Source organism: Chiloscyllium punctatum, chromosome 17, assembly GCF_047496795.1.
Source record: "Chiloscyllium punctatum isolate Juve2018m chromosome 17, sChiPun1.3, whole genome shotgun sequence".
Lineage (NCBI taxonomy): Eukaryota > Metazoa > Chordata > Chondrichthyes > Orectolobiformes > Hemiscylliidae > Chiloscyllium > Chiloscyllium punctatum.
This window is the reverse complement of record NC_092755.1, coordinates 77,856,009-77,876,868: the sequence shown is the minus strand read 5'-3', so window position 1 is coordinate 77,876,868 and position 20,860 is coordinate 77,856,009. Positions and strand designations below refer to the sequence as shown.

Sequence of the window (20,860 nt, the reverse complement as noted above, 5' to 3'; positions counted from 1 at the left end):
AACCACTAATCCCACTGTTTTCAGGATGTGGCTAATATTGGCAAGGCCATTTTAATTACCTATCCCTAGATGAAGTAACGGATGAGTCATTTACAAAGAGTTCACTAAGTTATTACTGCAGACACTAGAAACCAACTAGAAGGCCAGAAGCCGTGGTCCAAAGATATCAGATTGTGGCTTCATTGGTGAAAAATGAGCTTTTTATGGACAGTCTGGAAAATTTTCTCCTAACAAACAAGTTACTAGATGTATAGAATTCAATTTCACTATTTGCTTTAAAAGGTTTACTTTTAACAAGCTTAGGATTGACCAATGACTTTCTGGTTTCAAATAAATAATTCCTGTTAAAGTCCAAATAGTGCTCCTCCAATTCTCTTCAGTTTTATTTAGATTCTCATTGTAAAAACTTATCTCAGTTCCTGTGATCTTTCAAAGATATCACTGATTAGGCAACCTAATTTTAGTTGCAAGACCATTGAAAACTAGTATGTAAATTTATATTTTATTGCTTTTTATTTTACATTGTATCATGTAGTCACCACTTCATGCATTTTTGCTTGTCTCCCTACACTGGCAAAAATTAAGTCAATTCCATTACAATAAAACACAGGCTACGACCAAATTACATCATACCTTTTCAAGCCTTGCTTGCAGAGTCATTCTACCTGTTGAACCAGGTATGCGACTTAACGCAGCTTCAATCTGGAGTGTAAAATTAAGATACTAAATTCAGCAACGGTAACATGTTTAAAGAAAACTTAGCAAAGGAAAGAGCTGCAATTGCCTATCTATACTAAGTTATGCCGTGACACTTTGCTTCGCTTATAACAAAATAAACAGTGAACTTCCTCAAACGTATGCATTTCAAATGCATCCAGTTTCACATTTTACACTATAAATGTTATAGTCTGACCTGCTTAACTAATTCTAATTCCCAACCTCCTTTGTCATTGTTTTGTACTTCAGAACTAGACTGTAGGCATGTGACCAGTGGTGCGCTGCAAGGCTCATTTCTGGTTCCACTGTCATTTGTCATTTAGATCAACTATTTTGATGAGAATATAGGAGGTATGAAGAGTAAATTTGTGGATGACAAAAAAATTGTGGTATAGTGGACAGTGAAGAAGATTATCTAAGATTACAGAGATATTGATAAATGGGCCAATGGGCTGAGAAGTAGCAGATGGAGTTTAGTTTACATAAATGCAAACCAGGGCAGGACTTGTACAGTTAATGGTAGAGCCCTGGGGAGTGTTGTTGAACAGAGGGACCTAGGGGTGTAGATTTATGGTTCCTTGAAAGTGGGGTCACAAGTAGACAGGTAGGTGAAGATGATATTTGGCATGCTTGCCTTCATTGATATAACAATGAGTACAGGAGTTGGGCTATCGTGCTGCGGCCACACAAAACATTGGTGAGGTCACTTTTGGGAGTAATGCATACAATTCTGGTAGCCCTACTGTAGGAAGGATGTTGTCAACCTAGAAAGGAGGCATAAAAAATTTACAAGGGCATTGCTGGGACTGGAGGGTTTAAGTTATAAGGAGAGGCTGGAGAGACTGGGGCGTTTTTCTCCTGGAGGCTGAAAGGTGACCTACTAGAGGTTTATAAAATCACAAAGGGCATAGATAAAGTGAATAACCAAGGTCTTTTTTCTAGAATAGGAGAGTAAAGATTTAAAAGATATAAAAGGATGGAGGGGCAACATCACACAGAGGGTGGTACGCTTATGGAATGTGCTGCCAGAGCAAGTGGTACAGGTGGATTCAATTACATTACTTAAGAGACATTTGGATGGGTGTATAAATAGGAAGGGTTTAGAGTGATATGGACCAAACACAGCCAAACAGGACTAGTTAAGTTTAGAATACCCAGTTGGCATGGGCGCGTTTCTCTGCACAGACTGCTTATGGCAATCACTTCATACTAGCCATTCACCTATATACCAACTGTAACTACTATTTTTGTTTTCAGTTATTCCTTGTGGGATGTCAGGCATTGCTGGCGAAGTCAGCAAGCATTTATTGCCCATCCCTCTGTTCCAAAAGAAGATAGTGGTTATCTGTCTTCTTAAATTGCTGCAGGTGGGAATTGGGAAGGGAATTCCAGAATTTTGAGATATTGAAGGAATTTACACGTCAGGATGGTGTGAGACTTGAAGAAGGACTTACAGGTAGTAGAGTATTCCCAAACATCTGCTGCCACTGTCCTTCTGGTTGGAAAAAGACACGGGTTTAGAAGGTGCTGAGGGAGCATGGGTGAGTTATTGCAATGCATCTTGTAGATGGTATACACTGCTGCCAATGTATATCTGTGCTGCGGGGAGTGAATGTTCAAGGTGAGATGCCAGTAAAATGGGCTGCTTTGCTCTGAATGGTATCGAGCTTCTTGAATGTTGTCAAAGATGCACAACATTCAGTCAAGTGGAGCATGTTCTATCATTGGTATCAAGGCTTGGAGTAGACAGGAGGTAAATTACTGACAGCAGATCCCAGAGTCTCTGACCTGCTCTTTTAGTCATAGTATTCATATGGTTAGTTCAATTCAGTTTCTGGAAATCTCCAGAATGTTGAAAAACAACCAATTCAGGATGAGATAACTTTTAGAAAGCAATTTCAAAAGCAATGGCTACCTTAGAATTTTTTTTAAACCCTCTGTTCTGTGAAAGGGCAACAGATTTGAGTGATTTTGTGGTAATTGTTTTCCTGAACTTTGTACCAGTATTCTTTTCATCCTGTATTACCACCCATATATACTCTATCCACTGCTTTGAGAACTAATGTGATCCTACCAATAACCAGGATCTGAAGGAAGTTGGGCATGTCCCACAGATAACGAACAGGGTTCAGTAGAGTCTGTCACTCCCTGAAGCACTTTGACACCTGTAGCTCTGTAATTGCTAGCATTTACAAGATGATTAGGGGTTTAGATAGGGTTGACCATGAGAACCTTTTTCCACGTATGGAGTCAGCTATTACGAGGGGGCATAGCTTTAAATTAAGGGGTGGTAGGTATAGGACAGATGTTAGGGGTAGATTCTTTACTCAGTGAGTCAGGAGTTCATGGAATGCCCTGCCAGTAGCAGTGGTGGACTCTCCCTCTTTATGGGCATTTAAACAGGCATTGGATAGGCATATGGAGGATAGTGGGCTAGTGTAGGTTAGGTGGGCTTGGATCGGTGCAACATCGAGGGCCAAAGGGCCTGTAGTGCCCTGTATTCTTCTATGTTCTATGTTCTATTATTGCCTGACTTGCAGCATAGGCCATTCAGACTCATCAGTGTTTATTCTCAACAAAAGACTCCTCTTAACCTTCTGCAATGTGAATTACAACTTCTATCATCTTCCAAAGTTATTACTGACAAAGTAATCTCACTTGAAGCTCTTGGCCATTGCAAACCTACATAAGAATACCAATGGGACTGAACGCTGACAAGCCTCCCTGACATTGCAGCCTGCATTCGGAGGTCTTGGAAGTGGCTACAGAGATCATTGATGGGATTGGTAGCAATGTTCAAAATTTCCTAGATTCTGGAAAAGTTCCTGCAAATTGGGAATCCATAAATGTAAGAGAGCACTATGACAGAGTGCAGGGAACCAAAAGCCAGGTAGCCATATGTCTGTAATGGGAAATGCCATTATTAAAAAGGTAGTAGCAGGGTACTGGAAAATCATAATTAGGCAGTGTCAACATGGCTTAGTGAAAGGAAAATAATGTTTGATATATTTATTATAGTTCTTTGAGGATGCAACAGGATGGATAAAGGGGAATTACCAGTTTAGACATGTTTGGATTTCCAGAGGGCTTTAATTTAAGTGTGACATAAAAGTTTATTACTCAAGGTAAAAGCTTACAGTATTAAGGACAATAAAGCATTGATATAGCATAGACAAAGCATTTGCTAACTAAGAGGAAACCGGGTCAGATAAGATGATCATTTACAGTTTAGTGAACTGCCACAGGTGTCAGTGCTGGGGCCTATCTAATCTTCATCACTGACTTGGATGAAGGAGCCAAATGCAAGTAAATTTGCTGATGATACAAGAACAGGAAGGAAAACAAATTGTGAGAAGGCCAAGCAGCTGTAAAAGATGAGAATAGTTCAAATGGAATGAGCAAAAATGGAGTAATCAATGCATCTGGGGAACTGCTTGAGAAACGTGCATCATAGATAGTTTGGGACAGATTCATTACAGAGTGCAGAATGAAGATATAGTTTTATGAGAAAAAGTTAAACAGGTTGAGCCTATAGTTATTTAAGTTATAAGAAAGTGGGTGGCACGGTGGCACAGTGGTTAGCAATGCTGCCTCACAGCGCCAGAGACCCGTGTTCAATTCCCGCCTCAGGCAACTGACTGTGTGGAGTTTGCACGTTCTCCCCGTGTCTGCATGGGGGTGCTCCGGTTTCCTCCCACAGTTCAAAGATGTGCAGGCCAGGTGAATTGGCCATGCTAAACTGCCCGTAGTGTTAGGTAAGGGGTAAATGTAGGGGTATGGGTGGGTTGCACTTCGGCGGGTCGGTGTGGACTTGTTGGGCCGAAGGGCCCGTTTCCACACTGTAATGTAATCTAATCTAAAAAAAAGAGAAGTGGTTTTAATGAAATAATTCTAAAGGTAGCACAAAAGGGTAAATGAGAAACAAACAAAAAAGAAATTGTTGAAGAAACTCAGCAGGTCTGGAAGCATTTGCGGTGAGAAAACATTTTGTTTTATCAAAGGTCAGATATGGAGGGTAAATCTGGAACTTGGGGTCCAGTTTAAAAATAAGGGGATTTCCATTTTGAATTCTTTCTCGGCAAGCAGTGGAGGCTGCATCTTGGAAAATACTCAAGATCAAGATAAATTTTTGACATGGGAGTCAGAGTTACTAAGGGCACAAACAGGAAAGATGTTAAGGACAGATCAGACAGCCATGATTTTAGTGACTGGTGGAACAGCTTTGTGGGGCCAAATGGCATACTCCTCCACCTTTTATGTGGTTAGTCTATCCCTACGCAGATACACATCTCTAGTCCTTTCTCCTTCATAGGTTTCCCCTTAAGTGTATCTATGCTATTTGACTTAACCATTCCACAGGAATCACCACTAAGTTCCTTATTAGTCGTGATATATATATGAACAACACAGATGAGAGGTACATTTACGGAAGACACAAAGATTGGCTGTATTGTTAACAGTAAGGAAGGAGGTGTTCAGATACAGGAAATATTTGACAGATTGGTCACATAGGCTGATCGGTGGCTGGTGGAATTTAATCCTGAAAAATGAGATGATGCGCTTTAAATAAAGTAACTGGCACTTATTGCCTTCATTGCTCAGCCTTTAAATGTAGGAGTTGGAAAATTATGTTGAGGTTGTACAGGACATTAGTGAGGCCTCTTCTGAAATACTATATCCAGTACTGGTCCAGGCAGGGAGGAAAGGGTCGTGTGAGGGAGCCGTGGTTTAATAAGGAATTGGAATCCCTTGTTAAAGGGAAGAGGGCGGCCTATGTAAAGATGAGGCGTGAAGGTTCAATTGGGGTGATTGAGAGTTATAAAGTAGCCAGGAAGGATCTGAAGAGAGAGCGAAGAGCAGCCAGGAGGGGACATGAAAAGTCCCTAGTTGGTAGGATTAGGGAAAACCCATAGGCTTTCTATAGGTATGTCAGGAATAAAAGAATGACTAGGGTCGAAATAGGTCCAGTCAAGGATAGTAGTGGGAAGTTGCGTCTGGAGGCTGAAGAGATTGGGGAGACACTGAATGAATACTTTTCATCAGTATTCACTCAGGAACAGGACATTGCTGCCGATGTGAATACTGAGTCACAATTAATTAGAATGGGCGGCTTTGAGGTACGTAGGGAAGAGGTGTTGGAAATTCTGGAAAGGGTGAAAATAGATAAGTCCCCTGGGCCTGATGGCATTTATCCTAGGATTCTCTGGGAAGCAAGGGAGGAGATTGCAGAGCCATTGGCCTTGATTTTTATGTCCTCGTTGTCTACAGGAATAGTGCCAGAAGACTGGAGGATAGCAAATGTGGTTCCCTTGTTCAAGAAGGGGAGTAGGGATAACCCTAGTAACTGTAGGCCGGCGAGTCTCACTTATGTTGTGGGCAAAGTCTTAGAGAGAATTGTAAGGGATAGGATTTATGAACATCTGGATAGGAATAATGTGATCAAGGATAGTCAGCATGGTTTTGTGACGGGCAGATCGTGCCTCACAAACCTTATTGAATTCTTTGAGAAGGTGAGTAAGGAGGTGGACGAGGGTAAAGCGGTAGATGTGGTGTATGTGGATTTTAGTAAGGCGTTTGATAAGGTTCCCCATGGTAGGCTACTGCAAAAAATACGGAGGTATGGCATTGAGGGTGAGTTGGAGGTTTGGATTAGGAATTGGTTGGCTGGAAGAAGACAGAGGGTAGTAGTTGATGGTAAAGGTTCATCTTGGAGTGCAGTTACTAGCGGTGTTCCGCAAGGATCTGTTTTGGGACCATTGCTGTTTGTCATTTTTATAAATGACCTGGAGAAGGGGCTAGAAGGTTGGGTGAGCGAGTTTGCGGATGATACGAAAGTCGGTGGAGTTGTTGACAGTGAGGAAGGATGTGTCAGGTTACAGCGGGATATAGATAAGCTGCAGAGCTGGGCAGAAAGGTGGCAAATGGAGTTCAATGTGGGTAAGTGTGAAGTGATTCACTTTGGTATGGGTAAGAAAAAGATGGGGTACTGGGCTAATGGTCGGATACTTGGTAGTGTGGATGAGCAGAGGTCTCTTGGTGTCCATGTACACAGATCTCTGAAAGTTGCCACCCAGGTAAATAGTGCGGTGAAGAAGGCATATGGCGTACTGGCTTTTATTGGTAGAGGAATTGAGTTCCGGAGTCCTGAGGTCATGTTGCAGTTGTATAAGACTCTGGTGCGGCCGCATCTGGAGTATTGTGTGCAGTTTTGGTCGCCATACAATAGGAAGGATGTGGAGGCACTGGAACGGGTGCAGAAGAGGTTTACCAGGATGTTGCCTGGTATGGTAGGAAGATCGTATGAGGAAAGGCTGAGGCACTTGGGGCTGTTTTCATTGGAGAAAAGAAGGTTTAGGGGTGACTTGATAGAGGTGTACAAGATGATTAGGGGTTTAGATAGGGTTGACCATGTATGGAGTCAGCTATTACGAGGGGGCATAGCTTTAAATTAAGGGGTGGTAAGTATAGGACAGATGTTAGGGGTAGATTCTTTACTTAGCGAGTTGTGAGTTCATGGAATGCCCTGCCAGTAGCAGTGGTGGACTCTCCCTCTTTATGGGCATTTAAACGGGCGTTGGATAGGCATATGGAGGATAGTGGGCTAGTGTAGGTTAGGTGGGCTTGGATCAGCGCAACATCGGGGCCAAAGGGCCTGTACTGCGCTGTATTTTTCTATGTTCTATGTTCTATGGTCGCCCAGTTATAGGAAGGACATTATCAATCTGGAAAGGCTTCAGAAGAGATTTACAAGGATATTGCAGGGTATGGAAGGTTTGAGTTATAATGTAAGGCTAGGAATATTTTCACTGGAGCGTAGGAGGTTGAGAGGTGACCTGATAGAAGTTTATAAAACAATGGGAAGAATAGACAGAGTTGATAGTAATTGTCTTTTCCCCAAGATGGGGAATTTAAAGACTAGGGGTCACATTTTTAAGGTGAGAGGAGAGAGATTTTAAAAAGATTTAAGAGGAAAATTATTTTACACAGAGGGGGTTCGAGTGGGGAATTAACTTCCTGAGGAAGTGGTGGATGCAGATACAATTACAATTACAACATTTAAAAGACGTTTGGATGGATACATGAATAGTAAAGATTTGGAGGGAAATGAGCCAGAAGCAGGCAGGTGGACAAGTTTTGCTTGGGATTATGTTTGGCTTGGACTGGTTGGACCAAAGGTTCTGTTTCCATACTGTAAGACACTATAATGACAGGAAGAAGCTCAAAGTATCATGGGGATCTTATGATGCTGGACCATAGCACCGAGAGGCAGCAGGAGAGATTATTAGGCGAGCTAAGATAGTTGAATAGTCATAGTGTGGATTATAAGAGCAGGAGCTGTACATAACTTTGTTTAGGTCACAGCTGGAATACTGCATGCAGCTCTGTTCATCACAGTACAGCAAGGACATGATTATACCAGAAGGAATGTGGAGGAAACTCATCAGGATGTTGTCTGGGACACACTAGTTTAGCTATGAAGAAAGTCTGGAAAGGCTCTCATTTTTTTCTTTAGAGCAAATAAGGCTGAGAGGGGACTTGATTGAGATATATAAGATTATGAAGGGCATGGACAATGTTGGTAGGAGCAGCTATCCCCCTTAGTTGAACAGTCAATAACAAGATTGCACAATTTTAATGTGAAAGGCAGGAGATATGCAGGGAATTTGAGGAATTTATTTTCCAACCAGAGGGTGGCAGAAATCTGGATATCACTGCCCAGGAGGGTAGCTGAGGTAGGAAACCTCTCAAACTTTAAAAACGGTGCAGATGAACACTTGAAATGTCACAAAACCAAAAGAACTGCAGATGCTGTAAATCAGAGACAAAAATTGAAATTGCTGGAAAAGCTCAGCACGTCTGGCAGTACCTGTGGACAGAAATCAACGTTAACATTTCGGGTTGAGCGACCTTTCCTCAGAACTTGAAATGTCATTAAATTTAAGGCTTTGGGCCAACTGCTGAAAACTGAGATTAGTGTGGATAAATCATTGCAGACTTGGTGGGCCAAAGGACCTCTTCTGTGCTATATGACACGAGGGAATTCCATATTCTAACCACTATTTGGTTAAACATTTTCCTGATGAAGGCCCCACTTGATTTGTTAGTGACTCTCTTAAATTTATGAATCTTTTGCCGATGCCTACCCCACCAAACCCATTCATAAACTCAATACTAACATCAAGTTACTTCAGCCTTTTTTTTTCTCTAGAAAAGATTCTCTTATTCAATCTTTCCTATTAGCTATAAAATGTCAGTTCCGGTATCATTCAGTGCACATTCTCTAATGCCTCTATAAAATGGAGAACAGAATTCAGATATGCAAAGTCAGAGATCTACAGCAGAAGAAAATGTTTCGCAGTACTTCAAATATGGTCTAACTAAAGTTTGACACATGTTCAACATAATCTTCCTACATTTCAATTGTCTACCTCTCAAAATGACCCCAGTTCTTTGTTTGCTTTCGTGAAAAATAAATTGTTTTATCTTACATCACTACTTTTAGTGATCTGTGCAAATGTACTATCAATCCATTTCTCTACTGCATTATTTTCCAAGCAGTACGAGGTTTTCTTGTTTTTCTGAACAAAGTATAACAACTCTCAATTGTCTCTATTGAAGATCATCTGCCGATTATATTCTACAAGTTAGCAAGTTTTGAGAAGATTTGTAGCTCAGGTTGAGGTTCTGGATGCAGGTTTTCTCACGGAGCTAGAAGATTCATTTTCAAACATTTTGTCACCATAGAAGGTAACATCTTCAGTGAGCCTCCAAATGAAGCACTGTTAGTGTTTCTGCTTTCTATTTATATGTTTGAGTTTCCTTGGGTTAGTGATGTCATTTCCTATGGTGATGTCATTTCCTGTTCTTTTTCTCAGGTAAATGGGGTCCAAGTCAATGTGCTTGTCGATAGAGTTCCAGTTGGAATGCCACGCTTCTAGGAATTCTCATGTGTGTCTCTATTTGGCTTGTCCTAGGATGGATGTGTTGTTCCAGTCAAAATGGTGTCTTTTCTTATCCAAATGGAAGGATACTAGTGTCATTTTATCGCTTGTTGATGTTTATGTATTCTGGTGGCTAGTTTTTTGCATGTTTGTCCAATGTAGTGTTTTTTACCGTTCTTGCACAGTATTTTGTAAATGACATTAGTTTTGCTTGTTGTCTGTATAGGGCCTTTCAAGTTCATTAGCTGCTGTTTTAGTGTGTTGGTGGGTTTGTGGGCTACCACGATGCAAAGGGGTCGGAGTAGTCTGGCAGTCATTTCCGAGATGTCTTTGATGTAGGGGAGAGTGGCTAGGGTTTCTGGACGCATTTGGTTTTGTTGCTGTGAAATCAGTGGACTGTGTTCATTAGGTACCCATTCTTTTTGAATACACTGTATAGGTGAAGATATAGCAAAACAACTGTCATTTACAAAACACCTTGCAAGGACTGTAACAAACACTACATTGGACAAACAGGCAGAAAACTAGCCATCACATGAACAAGCGACAAAACGACATGACCCTCTCTCCTTAGTATCCTTACATTCAGATAAGAAAGGACACCACTTCGACTGGGACAACACATCCATCCTTGGACAAGCCAAACAGAGACACACACGAGAATTCCTAGAAGCGTGGCATTGCAAATGAAACTCTATCAACAAACACATTGACTTGGACCCCATTTACCACACACACTAAGAAAAAGAACAGGAAATGACATCACCATAGGAAATGACATCACCAACCCAAGTAAACCCAAACACATAAATAGAAAGCAGGAAACACCAGCAGTGCTTCGTCCGGAGGCTCACTGAACATGTTACCTTGTACAGCGATGAAAAGTCTGAAAATGAACCTTCCAGCTCAGCGAGCAAACCTATAACCAGAATATTCTGCAAGTTTATGTCTGCCTTGTCATTCTTCCTCTGGACTAGCTACAAACTTAATTTAGTGTCATCCATAAATTTGAAATTCAGATCCCTGCACCCAAAGCATTTATAAGAAAGTTGTAAATAACCAGGCACCCAGTAAAAATGCTGTGGAACACCACTTTTATCGAAGTAACATCAAGCTAAGTAACTCCTTTTAACTTCTACTTTGTTTTCTGATTTGTAGCCAGCTTGCCATCTGTTTGCCTACTCACCCAGAATTCATGTATTAGTCTACCATACAGTACCTTATCAAAGATCTTTTGAATATTCTAATACATCACATCCAAAGTATGACTCTTACCTGCTACCTCTTCAAAGAATTTATTAAGGATACTAAAACATAATCTTCCCATTTCAATACCATGCGATTATATCTTCAGTTTATTTTAATTCTTTAAATGCTTTCCTATTTCTTTTTATATTCCTTAATAATTAGCTTTGAAGTTTTTTTGCTTTCTATTGTTTAGGTGACCTCCTTCCTAACATTTCTGTCAGTGAATGGCTAAAGAGGTTCAAAGAGCTAATGGTCTACTCCTTTTTCTCTGGTTAATTTTCCATTACTGGATAATTACTACTTCAAATAGTGGTAGTAGAAAATTATTACTGCAATCTCCTTAGTGTAAATAGTTTGGATGGAGCAGATTGTGTCAGGTGTGTCCAGGAAGGATTCCTGACTCAATATGTAGATAGGCCACCTAGAGGGGAGACCATATTGGATTTAGTGCTTGGCAACAAACCAGTTCAGGTGTCAGATCACTTGGTGGGAGAGCATTTCAGTGATAATGATCACAATTCCCTGACCCTTACTATCGTCAGAGAGGGATAGAAGCAGACAGTATGAAAAAGTATTTAATTGGGGGAGGGGGGATTACAATGCTTATAGGCAGGAACTGTGGAGCATAAATTGGGAGCAGATATTCTCAGGAAAATGCACGACAGAAATATGAAAATTGTTAAGGGAGCTCTTGCTACAACTGCTGGATATGTTGGTCCTACTGAGGTAAGGAAGCGATGGTAGGGTGAAGAAACCTTGGATGACAAGAGATGTGGAACATCTAGTCAAGATGAAGAAGGAAGCAATGATCAGATAGGGTCTAGGGGGTTACAAAGTAGCCCCCTAGAAGTTACTAGGAAGGAACTGAACAATGGACTTCGGAGAACTAGAAGGAGACATGAAAAAGCCTTGGTGGGTAGGATTAAGGAAAATGCCAAGTCATTCTATATCTATGTGAAGAACAAGAAGATGGCCAGAGTGAGGGTAGGGTCGATCAGGAATAGTGGAGGGAACTTGTGCCTGGAGTCAGAAAAGGTAGGGAGATCCTCAATGAATACTTTGCTTCAGTGTTCATTACTGAGAGGGACCTTGTCATTCGTGAGGACAGCGTGAAACAGGCTGATAGGCTCAAACAAGTTGATGTTAAGGAGGATGTGCTGGAAGCTTTGAAAAACATGAGGATAGTTAAGACCCCTGGGGCAGACAGAATATCCCCAAGGTTTCTACAGGAAGCGAGGGAAGAGATTGCTTTGCCTATGGCAATGATCTCCGCATCCTCATTGTACATTGGAATAGTACCAGATGATTGGAGGGTGGCAAATGTTAATCCTGGGAATTACAGACCAATCAGTCTTACGTTGGTGGTGGGCAAATTATTGGAGAGGATTCTGAGAGACAGGGTTTATCATTATTTGGAAATGCATAGCTTGATTAGAGACAGTCAGCATGGCTTTGTGAGAGGCAGGGTATGCGTCACAAGCCTTATTGAATTATTTGAGGATGTAACAAAACACAGTGATGAAGGTAGAACAGTGGATGTGATATAGGTAGAGCAGTGGATGTGATGTACATGGGTTTCAGCAAGGTGTTTGATAAGGTTCTCCATACTAGACTCATTCAGAAAGTAAGGAAGCATGGGATACAGAGAAATTTAGTTGTCTGAATACAGAATTGGCTGGCCCATAGAAGACCGAGGTTGGTAGTAGATGTAAAGTATTCAGCCTGGAGCTCGGTGACCAGTGGTATTCCGCATGGATCTCTCCTCTGTGATTTTTATGAATGACTTGAATAAGGAAATGGAAGGGTGGGTTAGTAAGTTTGCCAGTGACATGAAGGTTGGTGGAGTTGTGGATAGTGTGCAGGAATACTGTAGGTTGCAACAGGACATTGACAGGATGCAGAGGTGGGCTGAGAAGTGGCAGATGGACTTCAATCTGGAACAGTATGAAGTGATTCATTTTGTATGTCAAATTTGAATGCGGATTACAAGGTTAAAGGCAGGATTCTTGGCCGTGTGGAAGAACAGAGGGATTTTGGGGTCCATGTCCATAGATGCCTCAATGTTAGAACATAGAACAGTACAGCACAATACAGGCCCCTGGGTCCTTGATGTTGTGCCAGTCTTCTATATTGCCACCCAACTTGATAGGGTTGTTAAGAATTCATATGCTGTGTTGACTTTTATTAGCAGCGGAATTGGGTTTAAGAACTGCGAGGTTATGCTGCAGCTCTATAAAGTCCTGGTTAGACCACACTTGAAATATTGTGTTCAGTTCTGGTCGCCTCATTATAGGAAGGATGTGGAAGCTTTAGAGGGGTGTAGAGGAGATTTACCAGGATGCTGCCTGGACTGGAGGGCATGTCTTATGAAGAAAGTTTGAGGGAGCTCGGGCTTTTCTCATTGGAGTGAAGAAGGATGAGAGGTGACATGACAGAGGTGTACAAGATGATGAGAGGCAAAGATAGAGTGGATGTCAGAGACTCTTCCCCAGGGCAGAAATGCCTATCACAAGGGGTCATAATTTTAAGGTGACTGGAGGAAGGTTTAGTGGCGATGTCAGAGGTAGGTTCTGAGTGGTGGGTGCATGGAATGCACTGCCAGCAGTGTTAGTAGTCAGATACATTTAAACAACTCTTGGATAGGCACATGGGTGATAGTAAAATGTAAGGTATGTAGGTTATTTTGATCTTAGAGTAGGATAAAAGGTCGGCACAACATCAAGAGCCGAAGGGCCTGTACTGTGCTGTACTATGTTCTACATCCAGCTGTGCTCCCTTTCTTGTCATTAAGTAAGAGTCATTACAGATCAGAAGGTGGTCGTTCAACTCCATGGAATCCAGACTGGCTCTCTGCACAGCAATCCACTCAGTTACATACACCTCACTATCCCTATTTCCATCAATGCTGTATATTTCCTTTAAGTAATTCTTCATCACCACTTCTATCACCCTCAAATGCAGAGTTCCAGATCATTTTGATGCACCTTCACTCCTCATATCTTTGCCAAAACCTAAACCTGTGATCCTTGGTCTTTATATCATCAACTAACAGGAACCGTCTTTCTTTGTTTCCTTTATCTAAGCCCATCCTCATAATATAGATCTCCCCTAAGCTCCTTTGCTTTAAGAAGAATAACCCCAGCTTTTCAAATCTAACCTTGTAGCTAAAATCTCTCATTCCTGAAATCATTCTCATAAATTTCCTCTGCACCCTTGCATTCCTTTGCAACTTGTGCTAACCAGGCTGGAAGCAATATTCCAGTCGTGCCCAGAGTGTTATACAGGCTCAGTCAACTTCCTTGCTTTTATATTCAATACCAATGTTTAGAGTACAAGATTGATACTTGACTAAGTACTGTCTCAGTATGTCCTGCTATCTTCAAAGATTTGTGCACATAAACCCTCAGGTGTCTCTCTGATTTTGAACACTCTAGATTTGTGCCAGTAAGTCCACGTTGCAACTTCCGATTTCTTCCACCAAACGCACCTCACTACTAAATTTTATCTGCCACTTGCCTGCCAATGCTGCTAGCCTACATTCAAATCAGTTGATAGCAACTTCACTGTTTGCAAAATTCCCTCCCAAATGGCATTGTGGGTCAACCCACAGCAGGAGGACTACAGCAATTCAAGAAGGCAGCTCACAACCACCTTCTCAAGAACAACTGGAGACGGGCAATAAATGCTGGTTAGCCAGCGATGCCCACACCCCAGATGAACTTTTAAAAATTTAATAACATCAGTATATTTTCAATTTTTTTCATATTATTTTGTATCTAGGAGTTCTACAGGAGTTTAGATGTGCTTCATACCTTTAAAAAGTAATTCCCTTAACCTTATAACTGCCTCTCATTGCCAGTTTATTTGAGAGCAGTTAAAATCTCATGATTATTCTTCTCTGATCTTGATTAATTTCACATATTTGCTTATGTAGCACTTGCTCCCTCACCTTCCCACGGTTAAATAGTTTGCATTATTCCCCCTTCAATGATCCATTCTATTTTAATTCATATGCATTATTTTTCAAACCCACAGCTAGTTTCAAAAGCAAAGCTGAGAAATAAAACAATAAAACTTTTGGAATGTCAACTAAATTGCACATTTCATTAATTTCTGAAGACAAAATAAGTTAACACTAATTAAGACCTCATCTTACTCAGCTCATAAATTGCTTTATTCTGGTCAATAAAACACATTGGTTAGGCCACTTTTGGAATAGTACATTCAATTCTGGTCTCCCTGCTATAGGGAGGATGTTGTGAAACATGAAAGGGTTCAGAAAAGATTTACAAGGATGTTGCCAGGATTGGAGGGTTTCAGCTATTGGGAGAGGATGACTAGACTGTGACTATTTTCTCTGAAGCATCAAAGGCTGACGCATGACCATATAGAGGTTTATAAACTCATGAAGGGTATGGATAGGGTGAATAGCCAAGGTCTTTCTCCAGGGTAGGAGAGTCCAAAACTAGAGGGTATATGTTTAATATGAAACGGGAAAAGTTTAAAAGGGACCTAAGGGGCAATTTTTTCATGCAGGGGTGAACATGTATGGAATGAGCTGCCACAGGAAATGGTGGAAGCTGGTATAAATGAGAACATTTAAAAGGCAGCTGGATGGGTACATGAATAGGAAGGGTTAGAGGGATATGGGCCAAATGCTGGCAAACAGGACGAGATTAGTGTAGGATATCTGGTCAGTACGGACAAATTGGACCAAAGGGTCTATTTCTATGCTGTGCATTTCTATGACTCTATACAGAATTCTATACAAAGTTTTTAAAAAAGCTTAGTATAAAACATTATATTTGTTTGCATACTGAAACATGCAATGTTTAAGAAAACGTTATCTTAGGGGACTGACTTAACTATCTTTTCTACTAGCATTTCTACCAGTTACTACACACTCGACTGCTCATTTCCAACTATTATGGTCCAGCATGGTGGCTTTTAAAAGAGCTACTCTTCAAACACCTATCCAGATCAAAAATATTGCCAAGCATAGACAATTGTTTCAAACTCTTTTGAATTCTCTTGGTTGCGACTGGATTCTAATCTCATCAAGTTACTATCTGGAATAGCTAACTAGATCAGACAAGGCTCAATTCAAAACCCATTTTAAGACCATTCGTATGAGAAAAAAAGCAGAATCTCAAACCATGCAAGTACGTGCTTCATGTTTTGGAGCAGCGAGAGGCGGGAGCCAGGAGGAGGTGACGTTGGTGCAAGGTGATTGTCGGGAAGGCCGGTAAATCTATTTAAACTTCTTACCTTCAGGCCAGCAAGGGAGGAGTGAGCAAAGGACTTCTGGGAAGGGTAAGTAGAACAGTTAATATTTGCGTGAAAACAATGGGGCACCTGCTGCTCAGAAGGGAAGGGGGAAGAGGAGCAGAGCAGTAGTCATCGCAGACTCGTTAGGGGGACAGATAGGAGGTTCTGTGGGGACGAGAGAGACTCACGGTTGGTGTGTTGCCTCCCGGGTGTCAGGGTCCGTGATGTCTCTGATCGTGTTTTTGGGACCCTTCGGGGGGAGGGAGAGCAGCCCCAAGTCGTGGTCCACATTAGTACCAACGACATAGGTCAGAAGAGAGATGGGGACTTGAGGCAGAAATTCAGGGAGCTAGGATGGAAGCTTAGAACTAGGACAAACCAAGTTGTTTTCTCTGGTTTGCTGCCCATGCCACGTGCTAGTGAGGTGAGGAATAGGGAGAGAAAGGAGTTGAACACGTGGCTACAGGGATGGTGCAGGAGGGAGGGTTTTGGGTTTTTGGATAATTGGAGCTCTTTCTGGGTTAGGTGGGACCTCTACAGGCAGGATGGTCTTCATCTAAACCAGAGGGGTACCAATATCCTGGGTGGGAAATTCGCTACAGCTATTAAGGTGGATTTAAACTAATACAGCAGGGGGACAGGAACCAAAACTGTAGGATAGGTACAGAAGAGGATGAGAGTAGGGAGTTCCCAAATCAAGTATCTGACACTGGCAAGCGAGAACCTGGATTGAAGTGTGTGTGCTTCAACACAAGGAGCATCCGAAATAAAGTGGGTGAACTGGCAGCGTGGGTTGGTACCTGGGACTTTGATGTTGTGGCCATTATGGAGACATGGATAGAGCAGGGACAGGAATGGCTGTTGCAGGTTCTGGGATTCAGATGTTTCAGTAAGAACAGAGAAGATGGGAAAAGAGGGGGAGGTGTGGCATTGTTGATCAGGGACAATATTACAGTTGTAGAAAGGATGTTTGGGGACTCGTTAACTGAGGTAGTATGGGCTGAGGTTAGAAACAGGAAAGGTGAAGTCACCCTGTTGGAAGTTTTCTATAGGCCTCCAAATAGTCCCAGAGATGTAGAGGAAAGGATAGCAAAGATGATTCTTGATAGGAGTGAGATAGGCAGGGTAGTTGTCATGGGGGACTTCAACTATCCAAATATTGACTGGGATCACTACAGTATGAGTACTATAGATGGGTCAGGTTTTGTCTAGTGTGTGCAGGAGGGCTTCCTGACATAGTATGTAGACAGGCCTACAAGGGGCGAAGCCACTTTAGATTTAATGTTGGGTAATGAGCCTGGCCAGGTGTTAGATTTGGAAGTCGGTGAGCACTTTGGAGACAGCGATCACAATTCTGTCAGGTTTACTTTAGTGATGAAAAGGGATAGGTGTACTCCACCAAGGCAAGAGTTACAGCTGGGGGAAAGGAAATTACGATGCAATTAGGAAAGATTTAGGAAGCGTAGAATGGGGAAGGAAACTGCAGGAGATGGGTACATTAGAAATGTGGAGCTTATTCAAGGAAAAGCTCCTGTGTGTCCGAGATAAGTATGTACCTATCAGGCAGGGAGGAAGATATAGAACACGTGAGCCGTGGTTTACTAAGGAAGTGGAATCCCTGGTCAAGAAGAAGGCGGCGGCTTATGTTCGGACAAAATGTGAAAACTCAGTTAGGGCGCTTGAGGGTTACAAGGAAGTCAAGAAAGACTTAAAAAAAAAGAGCTCTGAAGAGCCTGGAGGAGACATGAGAAGTTGTTGGTGGATAGGATCAGGGTTAACCCTAAGGCTTTCCATAGGTATGTCAACAATAAAAGAATGATGAGAGTTAAATTAGGGCCAATCAAGGATAATGGGAAGATGTGTGTGGAGTCAGAGGAGATAGGGAAAGCACTAAATAAATATTTTTCGACAGTGTTTACTACAGAAAATGAAAATGTTGGCGAGGAAGATACAGAGATACGTGCATCTCAACTAGAAGAGATTGAGGTTCACAAGGAAGAGGTGTTAGATATAATGCAGAGTGTGAAAATAGACAAGTCCCCTGGGCCAGATGGGATCTATCCAAGGATCCTCTGGGAAGCAAGGGAAGAGATTGCCAAGACTTTGGCATTGATTTTCAAATCATCATTGTCTACAGGAATAGTGCCTGAAGACTGGAGGATAGCAAATGTGGTTCCCTTGTTCAAAAAGGGTAGTAGAGAAATCCCTGGTAATTATAGACCAGTGAGTCTCACTTCAGTTTTTGGTAAAGTGTTGGAAAAGGTTATAAGAGGATTTATAACCATCTAGAAAAGAATAATCTGATCAGGGACAGTCAGCACGGTTTTGTGAAGGGTAGGTCGTGCCTAACGAATCTTATTGACTTTTTTGACAAAGTGACCAAACAGGTAGATGAGGGTAAACCGGTTGATGTGGTGTATATGGGATTTCAGCAAGGCGTTCGATAAGGTTCCCCACAGTAGGCTATTATACAAAATGCGGAGGAATGGAATTGTGGGAGACATAGCAGTTTGGATCAATAATTGGCCTGCTGAAAGAAATCAGAGGGTTGTAGTTGATGGAACATGTTCATCTTGGTGTCCAGTTACTAGCGGCATACCGCAGGGGTCAGTGTTGGGTCCACTGCTGTTTGTCATTTTTATAAATGACCTGGATGAGGGCTTAGAAGGGTGGGTTCGTAAATTTGCGAACGACACTAAGGTCGGTGGAGTTGTGGATAGTGACAAAGGATGTAGTAGGTTGCAGAAGACATAGATAGGATGCAAAGCTGGGCTCAGAGGTGGCAAATGGAGTTTAATGTGGACAAGTGTGAGGTGATTCACTTTGGACGGAGTAATCGGAATATAAAGTACTGGGCTAATGGTAAGATTCTTGGGTGTGCAGATGAGCAGAGAGATCTCAGTGTCCATGTACACAGATCCCTGAAAGTTGCCACCCAGATTGACAGAGTTGTTAAGAAGGCATACAGTGTAGAGGGATTGAGTTCCGGAACCAGGAGGTTATGCTGCAGCTGTACAAAGCTCTGGTACGGCCACACTTGGGAGTACTGTGTACAGTTCTGGTCACCGCATGATAAGAAGGATGTGGAAGCTTTGGAAAGGGTACAGAGGAGATTTACTAGGATGTTGTTTGGTATGGAAGGAATGTCTTACGAGGAAAGACTGAGGGTCTTGAGGCTGTTCTCATTACAGAGAAGAAGGTTGAGAGGTGACTTAATAGAGACATACAAGTTAATCAGAGGGTTAGATAGAGTGAACAGGGACAGCCTTTTTCCAAGTATGGGACCGGCAAACATGAGGGGTCACAACTTTAAAGTGAGGGGAGATAGGTATAAGACAGATGTCAGAGGTAGTTTCTTTACTCAGAGAGTAGTAAAGGTATGGAATGCTTTGCCTGCAACAGTAGTAGATTCGCCAAATTTAAGTGCATTTAAGTCGTCATTGGACAGGCATATGGACGTACATGGAATAATGTAGGTGGGATGGGCTTCAGATTAGTACGACAGGGTGGCGCAACATCGAGGGCCGAAGGGCCTGTACTGTGCTGTAATGTTCTATGTTCATTTTAGGATATATGATATGATTCAACTGCAAAAGAATTCTAACTCATTATGATCAGGTTAATTTGGTTGGGTGGTCCAAACATTAAAGCATTCCTTATGAGTTTAATAAAAGCAAGATTTAATTAATCAATCATAAAAACTGATCAGTACAGGCTGACAATACCTGAAGAACAGGAAACCCTTACCTATCTAATGCATTTATTTGAATCATGTAGGCAGCACTGGATAGACCAGCTTTGAAACGGCGTAAATCTTTAGGCAAACCAAAACTGAAGCACTGTACACTATAGGTAGATCTCATTAAGTATAAGAGATTAATGAGGGCTGTTGCCCAGACTGAGAAAAAAATCCAGCAATAAGAAAAAATTGGATAGGGTGTGTTGTTCTCTTTGGATCAGACAGGGCTTCAAGGAGATTTGATTGAGATGTATAAAATTGTGAAGGACCAGGATAAAATGGATGGAAAAAGTCTACTTCCCTTAGCTAAGAAATAAGAGACTAGCGGCACAGATTTAAAGTGAAAAATGAGATTAAAGATGAGAAGGGAGACGAGGGAAGAAGTATTTATCCCTGGTGTTTTAAGAATTTAGAAATCATTCCTTGAAAGAATGGTAGAGCCAGAAATTAGAGACTCATTTGAAGGGTGTCTACAAAAGTGCCTTAAGTCCCATAACGCATGGCTATGGATCAAATGCAGGATAGTGGGATTAGGTTTTGCGGTTCATTTTTCAGCTGGCATGGATATAATGAGCAAACTGGCCTTTATCTGTGCAATAAATTATCTACAATTCTATGATTTGAACCCCATCCCCAAAATACCCTTGGACTGAGAGGTTTGATAGGCCATTTCAGAGGACGGTCATTTAGATGGGCAGTTAAGAGTCAACCCAAGTCAAAATGCTTTGGGTCAGGAATTAAGAAATGGCCAGATAAGGTTGGCAGATTCCTTTTCCTAAAGAGCATTAAATGGGCTTTGCAACAATGAAAGTTGTCATGGTTAGTATTTATGGTACTAGATTTCTTAATTGAATTTAAATTACTTTAGTTGCTATCGCTATCATGTCCCAGATCATGAGATTGAACTTCAAGTTTACCACATCATTCTGATCATCACTATACTACA

General features: G+C 41.6%; 1 protein-coding gene across 11 annotated transcripts in view; it reads right to left on the bottom strand.

The window, feature by feature from the left end:
* LOC140488035 (M-phase phosphoprotein 9) overlaps positions 1–20,860 on the bottom strand; it is a 102,002-nt gene that overhangs the window by 1,307 nt on the left and 79,835 nt on the right. For all 11 annotated transcript variants that reach the window (XM_072587627.1, XM_072587625.1, XM_072587624.1 and 8 more), the window contains one exon: positions 634–702. In XM_072587627.1, the coding sequence (XP_072443728.1) occupies positions 634–702 (69 nt within the window). The remainder of the gene's footprint in view (positions 1–633; positions 703–20,860) is intronic.